This window comes from Embiotoca jacksoni, unplaced genomic scaffold (genome assembly GCF_022577435.1).
Source record: "Embiotoca jacksoni isolate LCO1_2020_lvr unplaced genomic scaffold, fEmbJac1.0.p SCAF_57, whole genome shotgun sequence".
Lineage (NCBI taxonomy): Eukaryota > Metazoa > Chordata > Actinopteri > Embiotocidae > Embiotoca > Embiotoca jacksoni.
The window spans coordinates 142,514-164,496 of record NW_027185411.1 but is presented as its reverse complement, the minus strand read 5'-3'; the positions used below and the strand labels follow the sequence as shown (position 1 = coordinate 164,496).

Genomic DNA, 21,983 nt, shown 5'->3' with positions numbered 1-21,983 from the left:
AAAGTTTGTGTGTCTAGTTCCTCCCTTCACAGTCAACTGGCAAATGTTTTTCTAGCAAATGTTATTCTTTCATGTGTTTATGCACCAGATAATCCATCAATCTTATTGACTCTTGTGGCTGGATTGTGGTTAAGCTTGAAGAAACAGTCAGTTCCTACTCGGGATGGACATTTCCAGCAAAACTACTTTTCAAAATTCGCTCTGAACTTAGCGGTGGAGGACTCGTGTGCCAGCATAACCTGCATGGTTAGCACCACACCTCATCTTCATTTATGTTTTGAAGGAATAGTTTTCTTTGCATGTTCTGCCATGTTCACACCGGGATATCTAATAACGGGATAGTTTTACCTGCACAGCTCCTGACCCCTGAAAGCAGCGTTTTCTTCTTCTTCTCCTCCTGATGTTATTTAATGTGGCTGGCAGACCAAGTTTATGTGCACTACTGCCACCGGGCACCGGTAAAAACGGGAAATCAGGAAACACGAGTCGCATGTACTAATCGATTTTGTAGATTATAACGAATACATCAAGATTCGTGACCCTTCCCTACTCCCTCCGTCAGTACAGCCTTTAGAAACACTGATCACGATACGCATCTTACGTAATTTATAATTCTAGTGCAGCAAAATGCACTTTTGATACTTAAAGTAATATTTTACCAATAATAGTTGTGACTTTTTACTTAAGAAAGGTTTTTAATGGAGAACATTTACTTGTAGTGGAGTATTTCTGTAGTGTGGTATCAGTACTTTTACTCAAATGAGCTATATACTTTGAAATATGACTAAGAACATGGTGAAATTTGGAAAGATGCCATCTGGCAGTCATTTAATTAATATGCAGGCAAAATAAAATTGTTTGTCTTTAGATATTTGCTGCTTTTATTTAATTTGGTGTTTACATATTTTGTTCAGAGAATAGAGCATTAAATTGAAGGTGTTACATTTTCAGGTATTTAAATATTTGTGTAATTGTGAAAAATTGCCAGTACGACTGCCTTGTTTTGTCGTAGTTAAAGATATTGAAAAGATATTGAATTGAAAGTCTGAAATCCTTTTTTTTTTTCTTTTTTTCTTTTGCACAAAGGTTTCACAATGTCAAGCCAAACCAATTAACCCAAAACTAGACCAGTCGAACGGAGTACACAAGTGACACATTGAGAAAAGAGGATTAAAATGTTCTTTGTGTACGTAATTGCTCTGCTTGGCAAAATGTCAATGCTCTTCTCAATTCCAACAGACAAAATCTGGAATTGCTTTGCTGTACAATGAGGAGACCAACAATACCCATGATGTCTGCCTGAAATTGACCAAAGAGGCATTAACCATACAGAAGCTGGATGTGGTTTGCACAAGTGGAAGTGAATCCCAAGTAAATGTAAGTGCGCCCGAGGGCTCGAGCTTTGCATTGTAATTCATGCCGCATAACTCCAGAATACTGTTTCAATGTTCACAATATCCTTTTGCCAATAAGAAACTCCCACTTTCTAAAGCACAGAACTGTTGTACTGCGGAGACAAGCGACTGGCGGTCTGGGCTTAAGCATCAAAGTAAGCAGATAAGTTTTGATTATGGAGAGACTACAGTAGGAATGAAAAGGCTTTGCGGTGGCAGAGATGACTGCTTGTGTGTGAAAGCAGTTTTGGCAGCATCGAAACCGAGCGAGCTTCATCTCCATCTTTCTCTGCTGCCTTTCAGGGAGGCGCGGAGCACAACGTGCCGGTGGTGATTTCAAAGATTTTTAAAGATCAAGTAGGTAAGAAGGTTTTATCTCGCTACTGTAATGTGGAAATGTAAATGAAGTCAGTAAAAGGTGTTTGATATTTTGATGGCATTTTAATTTACAGCAGTAAACAAAGAACAATTGAACGCAGCAGTGCCTACATTTTCCATAATTCCCCTCGAGCAGCCTTTTCTTTTCCCGTCGTTCAGACACCAACACACTTCTAAATCTGTCGTCGGCAAACCCCAAATAAGACAACACTGATGGCATCATTAGCGGACTTAAAGGAGAATTTCTTAGTGTGTGAAGGGGATTTTCCTCATTGTAAAGGAATACGCCAACATTTTAGGGAAAACAAACTTTCTTTCTCGGAGTCGGAGGAGATTAATGCCAGTCCTACGTAATGGAGCTAAAATAAGGTCATGTTTAGCCTAGCTTAGCATAAAGATTGGAAAGGGGGAAAGAGCCAGCTAGCATCTGTAATAGGAGACTTGGTTACATCTATTGTGTTTTTGTTTTTGTTTAAATAAAACTCATTATGAACTCATGCTGGGCAGCCAAATGTTTAAACCCAGAGAAATGTATTTGAAAATCATTTAAAGATGGCAAAGATACAAAAAAATGGTCAGACGGGTGAAGTTTAATTTTTAGTGATATGTGTAGAAAATGATCCACAACACGTGTAAAATATCCAGCAGCAGCAGAAGATACCACACAGCTGCACAGGATGAGTACATTTAATTAGTCAAATCTGTGCCACTTTACTGTCTGCTGCTTTGATATGGTGTCCAGCGGAGTTTAGTGTAGCTTAGCATAAAGAGTGGAAACAAGAGGGAGAATATAAACTTGGTTTAATAAATCGGTCAACTCTACATAAAAGAAATGTAAAAACAGCAGCTTGTGATTGTACAGAGATGGATGGCCTTTGGTTGTGAAATCCAACTCGACATTTTCTTCAAAACACAGACATGCTGCTGTAGTCCGTCATATGGAAATACGCTGTGCACCATGTTTTTCTATCTTATCATAATTTAAGAGGATGACTCATGTCACAAAGTCACCTATTACAGGTGTTGGCTCGCTCTTTCCCACTTTCCAGTCTTTACGGGCTGAGTTTAATATAGATCGACTTTCAGCGTGGCGTGAGGTCGGTTTTAATCCTGGCTTCCAACTCTCGGTAAGAAAACAAACTTCATCCCCAGATTCTGACATATTCTTGTAAACTCAGTTCTACTGGTTGAACTATTTATGTACACCTACTGGTAAACACAAAATCAAACAGATAAACTGTTGATAACATGTATTTTTAACTGTGTCCAATAGGGCGCTTATTCATGATCACTGAGCATTAAAATGCTGTGAAGAAGTAAACAGTAGCCGGACCATGCTGTTGGCTAGATGGAAGGAAAAATACTTTCATCATGTCTGACAGTTAAATCACAAGAAGCGATGACCTCTCCGCTTCCAGCTATGATGCAATATCGGAGCGTCATGTGAGCAAATCATTCTCCTGTAATTTGTCTTTTTGCCCACATGTCTCTCAATACCTTTTTGGATGCGAGAGTCATGTCTTCATACCCAGAGGGACATTAAGAGCCCTTTTTTCACAGAGCTTTGCGATTCTTTTCACCACGGAGCTCTTGTTTCCTCCCGTGCCGCCGCAAATGAGTTTATATCCTGATTAGTTTCAAATTTCATGCTTTCCTGTGTTCTTTGTCCGAGCTGTAGGATGTTACCAGAGATTAGTCAGAAGGAGACAGTGATTGCTATTTCCACCACATTACCATGTATGAAATGAGCAATTATTTTGAAATGTTTTCATTAACCTCTGACACTTGACAACTAACGCTTGCAGCCGATCAGACGGGGAAGCTGTTCGTCGGCGACGCCGTGCTGCAGGTTGGTACATCAGTTCGTGACCTATTTGCTTCGATGGTCGAGTGGCAACTTTGGCCCTCTTTTATTTTGGCGGTGTAATTAATTAGAGGAAATGGGAGCAGAATGTTTTAACCAAATGTGTCTTCTCATGTCTTTTCTGCTGTTTTAAAGAGATAATATTGTGGTGAAATGTTTTGCTACTGCGCACGCATTATTTCATTCTAACTAAATAACACTTCATTGTTCTCGAGCCTGTGGCAAAAGGTCATCAAAAATAATTGCCGATGTTCCTTTAGAATAGCTGTTAAAAGTGTCCAATATTTAATAATTATATTCATCTTTTAAAAAGGTCATTTGAATCTGTCTGGCGTGTTTATTGGATGAGCTGTTTATCCAGAATATTAAGTAGATTCAATGGACAGGAAGCAAACATTAACATTCATATTGGAAATTATTACAAATTATATTATGAATTGAATTGCTACTGCGTCCACCTTTGCATCACCACCTTTTCATATTCATTTGCGGTGACTTATTTGAGCTGTCACGCTACAGAATATTGCATCCGTACGTACACTTGAAGCCGCGGTGGGTTTGGAAACGTTTAAATTTGGGGGTCCAGGAGGGGGACGCTGAAAAACGAGTGCAAATTATTAATATTTTAAAAGTTGTGAAGACTCAAATTGAACACCCTGGTTCTCTAAAGACCAAATAGCTTGTAACTTTTTTAATTTGAAATGAAAATCAATAAATAACTGCTATATGTAACCACACAGACAAGTAAAATGTCCTCCGCCTCTTACACACACACTGAAAGTTTGTTACGTGGTGTGTTTCAGTGCAACTGTTTTGCATCTCTGTTGTTGTAAGTTTGTCTTGTAATTGTTTCCTTTTAGTTGTTTTGCATCTCTTTGCAGTAATTTGTGTCTCTGTGGTCTTTTTGTTTCTTTATTGTGTTTTTTTTTTGCTTTTCTGTCTTGTTCTTGTCGTTGTCTTATATCTCTTTGCTGTTTTGCATCTCGTGTTGTGTTCAAATGTTGTCGTATTTACCGCGTACACGGGAAGAGTCCACGTGAACGGCGCCCTCTTGTGGTATTCACGACATCGTAACTCTACAAGCCTCGAGTTCACGAGTTGTGACGTGTTTGCTGGCGTTTACAGAAATGTCCGAGGTCGTGGAAGTTCCTTTTTCATTGGATGTTTAGCTGATATATTGTAGTTTTAGTCATGTAGAGTTAGTCTGTCTTCACAACTTCTCAACGGCATCATCTTTTCTCTCTGTGACTTTGAATTTCCTCGCTTCAGTTGTTTTGCATCTCAATTTAGTCATTTTGTGTTTCATTGAGTTTTTTTGTTTTTGTCTCTTAGTGGCTGTTGGCACTTTGCATATCTTTAGTTGTTTTGCTTCTCGTCCGTCACATCTTTTTAAAAACGTCTTTTTGGCCAATTGAAGTCTTTTCTTAAACAAATGTTAATCATTTCATGATTCATCACACTTTCTAAACTATATCTTAAGTGTTTGCTTCTCTCTGTTGCTTTCTGCAGGTCAACGGCATAAATGTAGAGCATTGTACACATGAGGAAGTTGTGAGTATGTTTGTAATTAACTGTTGCCAAAAGCCAATACTCTGCTCCAGCCATCCATTACTCTCCATCCTCCTCAGATTCATCACCAGATCCGGTTGGTTATCAACATGGGGGTGCGCTTTAACAATCCGAGTTGTCATCTTGGCAGGAGTCTGTTTTTCTTGCGGTTTACACTGTGACAAATTGAAAAGACTGAAAAGGAAGTAGATCGGTATCAAACGCTGCTCAAGCAGTGAGGGTGGCAGTATTTGGCAAACGTTTTTCCACATTAAAACCACCCTTTTTGCTTAATTCCTCTCCTGTGTAGTTTCTCCATCTGTTAAAAAATTCTCCTTTATTGTCTGCCACCATCCCTCCATCTCCCTGCGCACCCGCTCACACTCCTCCTGTCTGTCATCTCGGTCTCCTCGTGCAGCTCCAAACAGCTGTTCACTGTATTCACCTCCAGAGCGTCAAAACACATAATGAGCAGTTTCTCCTCGGAACGAAATCCAGAGCTTTTCATGGCGGCCTGTCGCACTGTCGGCACCGACAGATGCTCAGGCTGAAGTATGAAAGGCGACCAGTGTTGGAGAGGATAGCGAGGGTTTTGTTTGCAATGTGCATTTAGGGTATGTAGCAACACGGTATCACTGCAAAACGTGAAATACACACGCTTTAGGCGTGACAGTTTCACATCTTGTTGTTGATGGAAATGAAACCTACTGCATGCATAGTCACGTGATTAATAGGAAAATGAACCTTGGAGGAAAAACATGGTTGGGATTAGGAAACAAAAAAACAAAAAAAACAACAACATGGTCGCCTCCTGGATTCAAACCTCTGCCTCCCGAATGGCAAAGCGTGGCTATCTCACGTTTTACTGTGGTGGACGGGCGTGTCTATTTCACACTTTGCAGTGATACTGAGTTGTATGTAGAGGCGACCTTACATGTGACAATTTTTTATTTCCCCCCTTTTATAAGATGCCTGGAGAACAGTTAAACCGACGTGAACGCCTCTTTGGGTCTGAGGCTCGACATTTCTGAGGACATATTTTATATCACTTAGCCATGAGATAATCAGATATTCAGAGCCTAATTACTTTGCTGTTTCAGCTGTCACTTTGCCGCTGCCTGTCATGAGAGAAGCGCTGGCCTTGAAGTTCTGCCTTTTGATGCTTCAAGTGAAACCACTGCAGTTCACGGTTTAACTTGTGATTAAATATTCTTCACTCATCTCTTGTTACATTTTGTCTACTCAGACAGTGACAAGACTGTAGCTTGTATCATTTATGTGAGATGAAGTTTTATCTGGCTGCATCACTCACAATCTGTCTGTCGATCCCTCTCGCTCCTGCCAGGTTCACCTCTTGCGTACAGCAGGAGATGAGGTCACCATCACCGTTCGCTACCTGCGAGAAGTCCCATCATTTCTAAAACTGCCTCTAGGTAAGCGTCCATCCAACTAAATAAGCACTACACGCTCTAAACTGCATTTACGGTGGAGATGGTCCTTTTTTTTCCCTTCTGCTCAACTTTACCCTTTAAATCAGTTCAATAGATGAGCATTTATTTCACAGTTATAAATTGTCACGCTCGGTGGCCTGAGGCGAGCAGTAATGTCAGAAACACCCAGAGCTGCACTTACCTTCGGCAGCTTGAAAAGATGAAATCTGAGCCAGTGAAATCATCCATGTGGAGCTGATAAAAGGTGAAGAGTGAAGGATGGAGGGCAGCGCAGTCAGAGAGCGATGGCGAGCAGGAAAATTAGAACATGAAGACGTTTTTAAGGCAGAAGTAAATACATTTATCAGGTTTGTGGAACATTGCTTACATAAGTGAGACTACTTTGTCATAAAGGTGACTCGTAAAGCACTGTTGGTTGCTTCTTCCAGCTGGACACTGGTGGTGTGGTGTCATCAGATCTGACTGCAACTGATTCATTCATTTTTAACTATTTTGATAATGTGTAGTTTTTACATGCAAACATGACAAATGTAATGGTTTAAATTACAAATTACTCTTTATTGTAAGAAAACAGTGGCAACCGTTTTGATTGAGGGTGTCCGTCCAACATAAGCAAACAACCCATCAACCGTCAATCACATTTCAAATTCTAATGTTGCTGAATTCTGATTGGTGCTCAGCAGTCTGTGACATCACCTGTTTCCAAACCTAGAAAAACTTTTGCAGGAAATGTTATGCTTGTGTTTAAGTCAACTGTCCTAGCAAGAAAAATGTAAAGTGTGATTTTATTTTTAAACCAACAACTGTAAAAAAAAACAAACAACCTCTTTCCTCAGGGTTACTTTACTGTCTCTCAACCACATCCCACTGTTTTCTTCAGCAGATGGAGTTTTCCAGCTGGTAGGCTAATGAACTTTTTGCCCTGAAGTGAGATCAGAGTGTTGATACTACTCCAATATCTGATTCTAGTTTTGATCATCTAACTCTGAGAGAGAAGCTTATCCCTTTAAACTACCAACGTATGTATAGTTAACCCAGCCAACACATCATCCTTACAGTTTGTTGCACATGGGAACGTCTTGTGTAGCATCGGGGCCTTCAGATGTTCGGTCGCTTGTTAGACAGAAACACTGCGGAGCCACCAGTAATTGTTGTCTTGTGAATTGACTGCAAGCAAAAAGCAGGAATGAACTCCATGTAATACAAATCGTTTCTCCTCACGGCAAACACAAGACTCATTTTGTACAATTTACCTAATTATGGAGAGCACACAGATGGAGCACAATAATTAATACTATTAGGTGCGCATGAATATTTATAGCTCAGTTGGTAAACCTCCACATTCTCCCCAATTCAAAGGGAGAGCTGTGAGAAATCCAGCCTTCACATCTTGTGGGTAAGTTCACATTCACAGGAAGGCGTCAGTACAGAGATGCTCAGGTTTTTTTCACTGTGGGCTGTTTTGGCCCGGCGATTCAAGGTTTTGTTGCCTGACAGCAACAAAAGGTTCACGTTGTATTCTCTCTCTAAGCTGCCCTTTGTTGTGCGGTGGCACCAGATGACGAGCAGCAGAGACCAGGAGCCACTTGCCACATTTTACCGAGTGTGACCGCCTCAGAAAGCAGGGCCTCCAACGCCAAGCTAATATCATATCAAAGCACAACATTCGTCACTTCTGGATGCCGCCTGCGGGTCGACACTCCGCGGCTTAGAGGCAGGGCAGCAAAATAAAGTCAATAATACCCCTTAAAATTTAACACGGCGCTGGTTTATCTGCAACTCCTGACTTACTTTCTCTGTGAGAGAAGGAATAAAATAGTCATAGACACACCATGAAGTTGAACTAAATGTTTAACAGTGATTCTTCAGAAGCCTTTTTGTACCAAACATGAATCTCTGATCCTCTTGTTTTTTTCTGTCTCAGGTTCTCCGGGGCCGAATCACAGTCGAGTATCCTCTCCGCTCTTCGACAGTGGCTTACATTTAAATGGAAATGGAAACAACGCGGTAAGACGAAGATTTTTGATTTGTCATGTTGATGTTTTCCAATCAGAACCCGTTTTTTGTTTTTTTGTTTTTAACAGGTGACTGATGAAATTTATTTGAATAGCATCAAAGTTAAGCTTGAGGTTTAAAACACGACAGAACATTTTTTGGTTTTAGATGCTCATGAACTGAAATCATTAACACCCTCTAAATAACCACATGAAAGAAAGTGAATATACTTGTGAATCTGCAGCTCTTTTTAAAGTCACAGTATGTTTTATATGTGTCGATCATATAGGTCGAGCTATAGACACGACCTGCAGGATGCCGTGTTCAAAGGAACATCGTGTTTGGCTTGTCGTGTCCACTCTATACTGATGGTCCATTACGTCCATTAGGAGTCCATTTAGACTCTCGGTAGCTTTCATACTGTTTACTGCACCGTTCATCAAGCTTCACGTCCTTCTGTACAGACACAACGGCCCCAACAGTACGTCACAACACAACACTGATGTATTTGGGGTTTCAGCTCGGCGTCTCCATCTCCTCATCAGAATGTACAGATTCATCTTCTTCTTCTTCTTCTTCCAATCGGTGCAATGAACCTTTTTAGTGACAAACGTTTTGACCTGTCGTAGCAGAAAAAAACCCGTGAAAGAAATGTCCCTAACGAAGGCTTATTTCATACCCAAAGTGTGCCAACATGCACGATGACGGGAGTCTGAAACTACAACGCTGTTCGCAAAAACGTTGGTATGCTATGAAAATAAAAACAGTATGCGATGATTTGCAAATGACGGGAAACATGTCCCAACTTTCTTGAGACGTGTCGATGGCATCTAATTCAAAATGAACATATATTTTTCATAAAACAATGAAATGTTTCAGTTTCAACATTTGATGTTGTCTTTGGTCGATTTTCAGTTAAATATAAGTTTACATGATTTGCAATTCATTACATTCAGTTTAATTGACATTTTATACAGCGTCCCGACTTATTTGGAAACAGGTTTGTACTTTTTCTTTAGTTTTGAAGTTGTTTTGCTTAAATGACTGCTGTGGGGCTGATTTCGACCCTTGCTGAGGTAAACTGGGCAGACGGATGCTGAGATTTATTTGAGGTCACCGGAGTCCGTGTACTAATAGAAAATGATAAAAGTCTGAATTGTGAGCAGCATGTTAGCAGAGCAGCAGCAGTGCTCAATTTGTGTGTACAGCTGTAGGTCACTTGAGTTTTGGAGGTGCATTTTATCTTCTAAAACTAGTGGTGTATGTGATCCGATGCATTGATTACTAATCTAGCAAAACTCTGCTATTTGGCATGATTTTTGTCAGGTTGACTTGGTTGCTGTCTTATAAATATAAATGTATTTTGACTGTGTTAAATAAATGTAGTATCAAGGTAGTGCCTTGTTTCCCTTTGAAAGTTGTTTAGACTCAGTCATTCACATTTTCACCTTCATCATTTTCTAGATAAAAATCATAAGTAACTTCTAGCTGTGTAACTCGCTAGCTGCACCTCAACTACTTTTTTTTTTCTCCAATTTGTTTTGCTCTTAGTCTGCTACCTTTAACATTAATAATATCTTACTAACTCAGATCGCCTTCAAAACACAAACTCAAACAACCAAAAAAAACCCTGCAAAGATCTCAGAGTATCAGTTAGTACAGTTCATTGTAAAACAGTTCACTTTGCTTTGAAGCCGACGATAATAAATTACACGGTTTGGAAAAAAAAAAAACATCCTTTGATGCTCTGGTTTTAAAATCTGCAGGTGCTTCTGTGACTATTTTATTTGTAACAGCTGTCATTCCTGACGACGGACACCGTTTTCATAGAATCAAGTCAGAAATCAAAAACCAGTTTATCTGAAAAATGAACACTTAAACATCAGAAGTATTTAATATGACAGGAACTATATTTGGAAAAAATATAATTTGAGGTGTTTTTTGGTTTGTATTCTGCCGGTTAACATGGAGGTCTTTGACCTGAACTGCAGCTGTCCTGTCGTCCATCTTTATAAACAGTTTATGGTTGAGATGTTTGAACGCACCTTTGACAGAAATTATGCAACAATTAGAAAAGCAACTTCTGCTTTTAAGTAATTTATGATTCTATACTTTTTAATCATGTTTCTTGCTTCAACATTACAGCAGAATCAAATAGAAACCAGCAGTTTACAGCGAACCTCACCAGTATTCATCAGAGCTAGTGCAGCAGAGCCGACCGCTCGCCAGGCGAACGGCAGCGCTATCAGCTGCAGCTCTTTGTGGACTGCCGCTCCTACAAATCCGCTTTGACTTTGACATGTTATTAAATGTGAAATAATCCATAATGTCCTCTACGCATGTATGCGAGGTTGCCGTTTAGCCGTCCGAAATGCACGTCCCAGCGCTGATGGCCGCCGGCTCTGGAGCCGGTCCCCTGGCAGAGCCTGGAAAACTCAACTTATCTCAGACAAACTCTCCCTGTTGTTCTTCCACCCTTCAAAACATTGTCTTGTGTTGGCGTCACTGATACAGAAAACACTGGGACAGGTTTTAAAGATTTTATTAACCTCCCTTTGTCCTACTAACACTGAGGAAGTGTTAAAATGAGCTAAATAGACTTGTTTTGTCCTTTTTAAAAAAAAAAAAAAAAGAGGTCTTTTACAGTGGTAAGGATAGTTCAGTATTAGCATTTTCCCCCCTTTTTTTTTTAATTACCACCACCCTCATTTCCATTGCGATCAGGTGTATATTTTCCATACATTATTTAATTAGGTGTTAAGTGCAAACTGGACCTTTTTCATAGCTCTGAACCAAAATTACAAAACGAAACAAAAAACAAAATGTTGAATGTGTCTCTTTGTCATTTTTATAATTGCATCAACGTGCAGCCTCTTCCTCACAGTAGAAATATACAGCAGCAACACAAGTGTCTGTCTGATCTCCTGTGTAGAAAGCACACAGCGGTTGAATCGATGTTTGTTGTGTCGTAGGTTGGAAAGGCTCAAAGGAAGAAGAGTCCAAATCATTCATTCAGCTCTGTAAGCTGTTATTGGCTCCATGAGCTTGCTTGATCTTTGAGTGGTGATGGTTTTGATTACAGTGGGCAGTGCTAGGATGAAAGGTGGGAGTACTTCCACTGTATTAGCAGCTGATTTCACAGAGGGATATTTCAGTCTTACTAGAGTCGTATTAATAACCCTACCTTCCAAAAACATTGGGTAATGTCCTGCACTGCACAAGAGTGCTTCAAATTAAAACTTTTAATGGCCATCTAGCGTTCAGCTGCGCCTGTGTTGCTCAAATTTAGAAGCTGAATTTGGTATTGCTGTAGAGCTCTTCTGGCTAAACATAATTTAAATGTTTAATTTTTTTCTCCACCCCCTCCCACAGCCAATATTTCATCGCTTTTAATAGTGAAGCTTTAGAACATTGCATATTAATATGGTAATCTATAATGAAAAGAGTAGCCTTAAAGACTGCACGTCTGGCTCGTCATTTCACATGAATTATTCAGGACTGATTTGAAGGACAGCAGGTGGCCACTTTAACCTTTCACAGATAATCCAGATTTAGAGTGTTTCCATTTAAATCCCTGGCAGCCCGCTGGAGAAGGCAAAACATCTTTGTGCACCGAATCCTTGCATGCTCTGCACTTCTTTCAATTCATTCTTTCAATGTTCACACAGTATATCCGAGGTAAACAATAGACCCTGACACATGCCTACCTATGCAAAAACAAGTGTGGTATGACGCTGTGCGACACAACGGGTCAGCTTTACTGAGATCTTTTACGTTTAATTCCCCAGTTGAAACTAGGTGGCTGACAAACGCAATTAGCCAGGCGGTTTCCTCAGCCCAGAAATAACATTTAAGGCCTGAAAAAAAACCCACAAAGTTGCAAAGGACGGCCTCCGGAGAGTTTCTTTGGTCATGTCAAGAGAGATTCTTCTTGCCTTGCAAATAAGGGACTATTATGTGAGTTGTTCATTTTGTCCGCGCAGTAATTGCTTGTTATTTTTCAGTTCAGTATATGTCATCACTTTAATGTTCAGAGAATCATGATAGCAAAGCCTCAAGATAGATATTTGAAGAAAAGTAGGGCAACCTGTATAACTTAGTTTTTTTTTTATTTTTTTTATTTTTTATCCCGAAAAGAAAAGAAAATGACATTGCATGCTATGAGGCAACTCTGCATGGCATAAAATAGTCTTTATTGTAAGGGTTGATGAAGGCTGGTTGGCTGAGGATGGTGGCTGACCTTGGATGAACAACACAGCTTGTGTACAGTAAAAAAGCGTGCTTTTTTTGTCATAGGTTAGGTGAGGTAGTTACTTTATTAATCCCCGAGGGGACATTTTTTCGCTACAGCAGCATACAGAAGCAATAGATAGTAATAGAACAATAGAAAAGCAATAAAATAGCAGTAAAAACTATAAAATATAAAATATGAAATGCACAGTATATACACAGTACAGTATATATCTATATATATTATATACAAACAACCAAGAAACACAGTCAACAGTGTTGTTGTTATGTGATGTATTGCGACTCTTGCTGAGAGAATGCTAAAGCTATTTTTTATGAGTGAATTTCACACATGAATTTGTTGGACACATTTAAAGCTGCTCTAATCTGTATTTAATGTAAATGAGATGTCTAATGTGAGAAGAGTCGCTTGTAGTTACAAACCCACCTAAATTCACCAAACGCCTTTCCAGTTCATCTTAGCGCTACAGAACGTTTTAGCTTCTTTAAACTCGTTGTTTTGGTTTAACTGTCTGCAACTTTAATGGTTTTGCTTTAGATTTCATTTCCCTGCTTTCAAATCCAGATTAACGCCGCTGTCCATTACCTGCAGCTAAACAGAGACTTATTTCTGTTAATTGGTGGTGGGCAGTAAAACAGAAAGACAAGCAATAGTAGTATTAGAATACATTTCCCAAATGACCATATGTTGCTAATTACTCTTAATTTATAACCTCCTGTTCTTTCTTTGCTGTTAAAAAAGCACAAGTTGTCTGATTATTTTTGTTTTTTTAAACAAAACCTTTTAACATTTCAGTGTCTAGAAGGCTAATTACTCGTTGCATTAGCAGAACATAAAGGATACAACGTTAAGTGCCTTAGGAGTTTGGGACGATTATCTGTAATTTAAAACAATCACCAAATTGTGTGAAAATGCTTTCTAGCTCGCCTGCTCGCTAACAAAGAGAAAGGATTCAAGGCATTTAGAAACCAAATCTGGAATGTCTTTTAAAGATGTTGTACTGGAGCTGAATGGAAGTCCTCCTTTGTGCCAACTCATTTCATTTTACATTCATGTTACAGGCCAAGTACATGGCCCATAGCTTTTTCTTTATAATCCTAACCTTGATGCTTGATGACAACAACCAAAGGTGCAAAACACCCTGAGGAAGCTACACGCAATGTCACTTTAAATTCCCAGGTTTAATTTGTTGTTTTGAAAGGCTGAATAAATATTACCATGAATTTGAAATTTCAGCACATAAAGAGCCCAAAGAATTAGGTGGAAATTCTTGTGATGCGAGTCCATCAGACCTGAGAAAGGACTTCTTTCTAGACTCTTTCATTAACGTTCAACAATCACACGGTAGAAGTGGTAGTCAGAGACGGCAGTTTCTCTGCTGACAGCAGATCCAATAAACCCGAATGCAGCGCTGCCACAAGGGGCCCAGTGGGGTGACGTGCATGAGCCTCCTATTCTCTTGACAGGAAAGACATTGCCTTTTTTTTTATTTTTTATTTTTTTTAAGGCTCTCTATACCGGCACATTAAACAGCTGTGTGCTGCTGAGTTCACGGGGGGACGTCTTAACTCATTCTGGAAATGTAGGAAATTAAGTCAAAATGGTTTGGACAAGTTGAGGGAGAGTTGGTCCAGAAAAAGGAGGTGAATTATCTCATCTCGTCTCGTCTCATCTCATCTCATCTCATCTCATCTCGTCTCATCAGTGCTGCATGACCGCAATAAACACAACGGTTTCTTCCACCTTGTATGCATGCTAATTTTTTCATTCTTGCATGAGTCAACGAGTAACTAACTGTACTGTGTGAACAACTGGAACCTACCTCAATCCAAATCTGAATAATGATTTAGCTAATGGCTTTGATTAGAATTACTCAACTGATTTACAACACATCGCTTTCCTAAACTTTCTCCACTGCATTCAGTCAGACTTCTTGTTTTTTGGCCCATTACTGTTAAACATTGCTGATTATCATTGATGATGATATGCTAAATTTTTTATGATGGCCATGTTTTTCTAGGTTGGCTGTCGGTCAGTCGATCCACCACTTTGGTTCAGACGGAAATATCCAAGAAACTCTTTGTCAGATTGCTGGACAGTTTTGCACAAATAGTTCTGGTACCCGGAAGATGAATCGTTACAACTCTGACTTTCCTCCAGCACCTCCATGACCTTGATTTTTATACTTTTGGTCAAATCTCTCTCGGCTATTGGATGGATTAGATGAGTTATGCTACAAACACAATAGTGCCTGGAGGAGGAGTCATGACTTTTCGGTGTAGTGCCATCAGGTGGTCACGGTAATATCTATATCTGGTCTCCAACCAGAAGCTCGCGAGTATCAGTTTGTTATTGTTCACATAATAGAAGCTTATTCAGCTGGTTTGGGTGGAGCTCAGCCACATGAATAAATGTTACTAAGCATGAGTTGCTCTCGGACACTTTCATTTTATCAATGTAGCTCTCTGATCTATACAGAAGTGTATATTTACATCTACGAACACATTCATGTTGAGATACATCCAACGGTTTCATGTGACTTCACCTCTGATGCCACTCTGGAGTTGACTTTTTTTGTATTTGAACTCTTGGATCAGTTGGAATGAAATTTGGTGCAGACCTTCCTTTCCCCATCTGGACGAACGGTAATACGTTTGGTGATTCATGTGCGATACATAAAACAGTGAGCGCAGTTTAGCATGCTGACATTAGAGTTTAGCCGAAAACACAACTGTGTCTAAAATCCTTTCGTGCCGGGAGATATGATTCAGCGAGCTTTGTCTTCAGTTGGTCCTCTTGACAACGAAACGACAGACGTGCCTTTCCTTTTCAACGCACCCCGGACCATTTACCTCATTGATTCACCTCAAAAAATTATTCATGATTCATGTCACCTCTGAAACATCAGTATCCACGAAGGAGGAGGCTGACTGGTGTGGAGAACGGCACTGTGGCTTTAGTTCCTGTTTTCCAGCGCCACAGTGGAGCCAGGTGCTTCGTCAGAGTAATCCACTCCGACAGCCTGATAGTTTTCCATTTCCTGCCACCTCACCTACTCTCTGCAGAGCTCCACTTGAGAGTTAACCAAAACATTTTGTTCTGGCCTGACATAATTGGAGCAAAGGATGATAATTTCTTTAGAAATGTAGTAATTACCGGTGCGGCGCTGACAGCGGTCTGCGTGTGACGTGTCGTAGTTCAGCATTAATGTGCGACTCACTTTGCAAAGGTTGGCACTTTTTCTCTGCTGTTCACTCCAGTCCACCCAGAGGCTTTTTTAATGCTCCAGTAATATTTTCAGGCGTTGCAAAGTTGGGGGGAGGAAGGAGGAGGAGGATGGGGTGGGGGTGGAATCGGGGAATCGGTTCTTGCGTCGTGAACACACACACCTCATCGTACTGTGTGTGTGTGTGTGTGTGTGTAATGATAAAGGGGATACATCAGATTATTTGGAGGAGTTTTGGGATTTTGTGCTGACAGAAAATCTTTAGCTCCAGGAATGATTCAGTGTTTGATGTTCACTCTGCTTCTCCTATTTGATCCCTGAGCTTGTGACTCATTAGATAATGTGTAATGCATCTGTTCTTCATTAAGAGCGGTGTGATTTGCATTTAAATGTGGCACACTTCCAGCTATCAAAGCTTTTGTCAACACATTGTGCTTGAGGACCTTCAGGATGAATGCTTTCTGATGCAGTGCATCAGGCTCACAGGGGGCTTTATTAAACCTTGAAATTGTGAACAATTTTTAGAGGCAATGGAAACTTGTCACAATCTGGCGTTTCGTGCTGTGATACCACAGTTCTGTCTGTTGTACCAATAGTCAGAGGAAAATGGGTTTAAATATGGTAATGGTTTAATTATGTTCTCTTTTAATACTCCATTTATTCCATCACGCTTCACCTCTTGATGCTGTTTTTTTTTTAACTGCTTCTAGATTTACCAAAATATCTCACTGGTGCTGCTGTTGTTCATCAAGGCTCCTTTATTTGAATTAAACTCCTCTTTTCAGATGTTAAAATTTTAAACTTACCTTTTTCTCTATGACAGGACCCGTCTTCATTTCAGGGAGAAATGATACTAACATGCACTGTTGCTTTAGCTGTGTGTGTGCGCTTGTGTGTGTGTGTGTGTGTGTGTGTGTGTGTGCTTGTGTGCTTGTGTGCACTTGAGACTCTGAGTTGGGATACCTGAAGTAGCTCGAAGGCTTTGCTGCATTTGAAGTTGTTTGCAGGATTAAGATGCACTATTCATGAATCCATATGTTTGAACTCGGAGTCCTTTCTAAGTTGTTTGTAAGTAGCTTCAGAATATTTCCTGAATTGGGTTGCATCATTTATTATCTACAGTGATGGTTTGAAAAGTGAAACAAAACAAAAACATTTTAAGTGTAGGTATTTGTTAAATGTAATTAGTATATATCTGCACACATGGAGAAATCTTTTGAAATATGTGTTTCAATATGGAAGCATTCATAGAGTTTATAGTGAGTGGGAAATATTAGATTATATCAACCTTATTTACTCATTTAGTCAAATGTTATTGGCATAATGTTTTATAATTTGGTAATATTGCTAGCAGGCTAACATTAGCTTAAGTTTCACCTGACAGGTAGTGTCTGCACTAATTCTCAAACAACTAATCTCAATGGAAGAACTCGTTTGTGTGATGCAACCCGTTTTGACCTATTTAGGCTACATTTAGAATAACTCTAAGTTTGAACTTAAAAACAGCTGTTGCAACTGTCTTCTGCTCCAGTTTAAACAACTGAAGTGCAGTTTAATGAAAAACTAGAAATTAAATGCTGCAGTTTGCAATCCAGAACTTAAAACAGTGAAAGAAAAAATAGAGTAGGAATTAAACTTCTGAGAGAATTGAATTTCTTTAGAACAATATTAAAGCAGTATTGACCTTTTAGTCGTCTGACAACACTTTCTTTTTTTCCCCAAAGAATAGTACACAACAATCACCCTTTGTTTACGATTATTTTTCTTCCAACTGCAAGTTGTCAAAAATGGAGCTGGACAACGAAGTAGTTTGAACATGAGGGAGTATTCGTATTGCACTATTTTCCCACACATTTCTATTCTGAACACATTCTAATGTAAACAGGTAATGACCATTGTACGGATGCTGCATTGTAAAGTAATCTGAAGTCCTGCTGCCTTTTGTGTAAAGCCACAGTCAGCAGGTACTCATGAACCACCGTTTTCAAAGCAAAATCTGTTTGTGTGCCACATTATCACCTTTAGGGCATCTTGTAAGCAGCAGTTGAAATTGTTCTGAATGCTCACTGCTACCGATGAAAACTCTAAAGGCAGCTGTGTTATTGCCAGTCGGAGACTCTCAAAGTGCACACTCGCCATCATCAAAACATCTTTTATAAAGAGCTCCTAGACAGAAATTGCCAACATGAATGAGCGTAAAATTGAAATGGACCTGAAATTTTTACCCGAAATTACTTTATAACAGCACAAACATGAGATTTTTCTGAACTAGTCTCATTCAATCATTGATGAAGGTCAACAGGACTTTTTCTGTTGTTCCATTTTCATGTAATTTGGATCCATTTTCTCTGTGGAAACCCACTTCATATACTGTTTTACAAAATCTTTATATTTGTTATTGATTATCGGTAATATTGACGAACCTGATCATGAAATGAGGTTTTTTTTTTTTTTAAATATTTTCCTACATGTATGAATTCAAACTGTAGTTAGAAGACTAGCTGTTTCTGTGGTAATGGCTAATAAGGAGCTAAAAGTCAATCAATAAATAAAATAAAAACCTAAATTTATTCCTAGTTTGTTTTGGACACCAAAGACGAGATGTTGCCTGGTTTGCCTGAACTTCCGATGTAGCTTGATTTGTATATTGTTTGATTGTTCTGCCAACTTAGTTTCTACATTAATTTGGTCTTTAATATTTGTATTGATTAAACTCTCAGTTCTGTTTTTTCATTAATGGCCTGGTGTGTAAATTGTAAGAAGTTATGGCAAAATGGCCATCACATTTTCCAGAGCTCAGTTTCAACAGTCTAACATCCCTCAAGTATTCAGTTTACAGTTGTATGTAGAAAAGCAGCAAATCCTCACATCTGAAGATGTTTTCAAACCCGGCCTGTTTAATCCAGTTAAATCAGACTCTGGTCAGCTCTGCCCCCGGTATGATTTGCTGCGGCTGATTACAATCATATTATGGTGCAAACCAAAATAAATACACCAAGACCATTTAGAGGAATTGGTCTTGGTGCAATTATACACTATACAGGTTTGAGTTTCCCACAACCGGGTAGCAGGTTGAACTTTTTCAGGACCCTCTTCCTGTGTTTACTTTCTCATTTCTGTCCCAGACACATTCACTAATGAGCCAAAACATTATGACTGCTCACAGATGAATCAAACCATGTTAATGAGGATTATGTCATTAAATACATGTTCTTAGGTTTGGAACATGTTCGACGATGAGCGGACAGTCCGTTGTTTTAGTTGTTTTTGTGGGAGAATGGACAGGTGTAATGATATGGGGATAAACTAGTTACATTAAAGTTTGGTATTGAAAGTAAGATTTGGCTTTCAAAAACAAAACCTGAATAATGAATCACTGGCGTTGGGGGGAAAAAAAAGTTGTATTGGCACTGAAAGAAGTATTGGCATTGAAAAGCTTTCCCTGAAAAGTTTAACACTTAAACAATAAAAAGTGATTGCCCCTCCCCTCGGACCCTCCTCTCTTGCGCCAAAACGGTGACAGAAAGTTGGAACTGAAAAATAAAACTTTGGCTTTGAAACCTGTGACATTGAAAAAAAGCATGAAAAAAGCCTGAGAGAGGAAATTTGTGAAGAAACAAATCTGAAGATTGACATTGAAAAGCACGTCACAATAGAATAAGATAATGAAATGTTTTTTGTTTGTTTTTAAGTTTCTCAGTGCCAATACAACTTTTTCCAATGCAAGATTTTTAGTGCCAATGATTCATTTTTCAGATTCAGGTTTTGTTTTTTAAAGCCAAATCTCATTTTCAATGCCAAATTTAATGGCACTTTGTTATACCCATACATCCGGAGCAGTTTTGACAAGGGCCAGGAGTCTCGCACCACCTTAGTTTACCAACGTGTCCACTGACTCTGACCAAAGCAAACCAACTATTGGTACAATAACTCCTTTTAAAGGCAGAACTGCTCTAATAATAACTGATGGACATTGTTAGGCACCGCTGGGTGACCTTTTAGTTTCACTGTTCCTTATTGTAATACTGAATCCCCTTTTTTGGAGTTACTAAAGTACATACAGTTAATTTAAACACAAACTATTCTGGCCCCATTTTTAAAGTCTTGATAACAGATTTTCTCTGAAAAAAGGAAAACAAATCTGCTATGAAATCTGGCCTTTAAACCCCCAACAGATCTGATGAATGGTGTCTGCTGGTGCTCCCTGAGCTCAGGCTATAAAATACCATGATGATACTATGAACAATTGATGGTGTTGATTAGTGTTAAAAGTGTTTGGGTCAAATTACACACTGCCTGCCACTCCAGAGAAATTCAAATGATTTGTTTTTAATTGGTGAAGATGATAAATTTGGTGTTAGGTAGCTCTTAAAATCAAATAGTTCAACACAAGAAAATCAATGCTGCTGTTTGTAATGCATTTTAAAAAGCTGCTGGAGTCCATGAACTCTGGTGAGTCTGCAGTGAGCAGATAATGAGAGCCTCTGACTGTACTTGGTTTGGACGTCTCTCTGTCGAGGTATATTATTTGGATGTTTAAACACCGGAGAGCTGATTAACCCGGGTTAAGATGGGAATTCTCTGTGCATGTAAATGGTGTAAGTGTTTCATCCGGGCCACCTCCTCGACGATCAAAAGGACTCGGTGAGTGAAACAGGAAGCTCATCACATTGTTCATGTATTCCACGCAGGCTCCGTCGCCTCCTTCACCCTCAGCTAATGAACCAAAGTATGAGAAGCGCTGGCTGGATGCCGCCTGCCTGCCCCTGTTGATGGCCAGAGTCTCCAGATACAAGCCTGGAACAGATAAATTAAGGTAAGGGTAATCCAGCATGATATAATTCACCTCTAAGGTGCACAGTTCACCGAGCACAGTTGTTGGCTTAGCAAGCACTTTTTATTTAAGCGGTAGGATGTTAATGCCAATATCTATGCACAGACATAAATGGCTTAAAAGGTCACTGCAGCTGTGAGTCTGTGGTTCAGAAGGTGTGAACACCGGTCCAACTTGTAAATGCTTTTGATTATTATGCTGGCCATTTTTCTATTGATTTTCCTGTGTGTGTGTTTCACAACTGTTTTTCCTCAGAAGCTTTTTCAATCAGCATTTTCCATCATCACCAATCTGTTGGACAAAACAAACCAAAGAGGTTTATTGTTTGACATTGTTTAATGTCACATTTATTTTTTCTTATGAATTTTGTTTCTTGTCCTTTAAGACATAATCTCCTTTTGGTTTATGAATTATTAATGAGTGATAACAGCTCAGTTTCATTTGTATATCAAACACTGATATAGTAACAAGAGGAGATTGTTAACGCCTTTACATCAGCGAGTTTCATCATGTTTCATTCTCTGGTAGTTTGGTATAAATCCCACCTTAGTGTGACTGTGTGGACTCGCCTTCTTTCAGCAGTGCCTCCTGATTTGGAGATGCTGATGTCTTCAATTTGTTTATACATGAATCAACTTTCTTATCAACCAAAACTAAGTTCTGTATCTTACAAAGGCAGCTCTCAAAATGTTTTGCAACTTAAAAACTGTTAAAATATGTGAAATAGACAATTACAAGTGCTGCTTTATGTGTAGTACAGCACAGGATTAAACAATATATGATATATTTTTAATTAAACAAAATAAAAGAAGGTAAAGTTATTGGTGTATATATATTAAGTGGAACAAGATTTTTCTTCTGTTTAAGCCAATAAGTTCTGTTATGTTCTGATATTCACGAGAAGTTATAATGCATTAAGCAGAATCATGTAAAATCAAGCAGAAACTATCTCAGAACAGCTGCTGCAGAAAGGGGTTAAAATATAAGAACATTGAAAGTTAAAGTTTGGTAGCGTGAGTTTAAGTGCTTGTGCATTCAGCT

At 39.2% G+C, this 21,983-nt stretch overlaps 1 protein-coding gene across 1 annotated transcript in view; it reads left to right on the top strand.

Annotated features, from left to right (window-relative positions):
* The window catches only part of sntg2 (syntrophin, gamma 2), a 79,411-nt gene that overhangs the window by 17,263 nt on the left and 40,165 nt on the right, over positions 1-21,983 (top strand). Inside the window, exons 2-9 of the mRNA XM_069173019.1 lie at positions 1,240-1,377; positions 1,493-1,549; positions 1,698-1,755; positions 3,578-3,621; positions 5,146-5,187; positions 6,530-6,617; positions 8,560-8,642; positions 20,800-20,924. Coding sequence (XP_069029120.1) covers positions 1,240-1,377; positions 1,493-1,549; positions 1,698-1,755; positions 3,578-3,621; positions 5,146-5,187; positions 6,530-6,617; positions 8,560-8,642; positions 20,800-20,924 — 635 coding nt within the window. The remainder of the gene's footprint in view (positions 1-1,239; positions 1,378-1,492; positions 1,550-1,697; positions 1,756-3,577; positions 3,622-5,145; positions 5,188-6,529; positions 6,618-8,559; positions 8,643-20,799; positions 20,925-21,983) is intronic.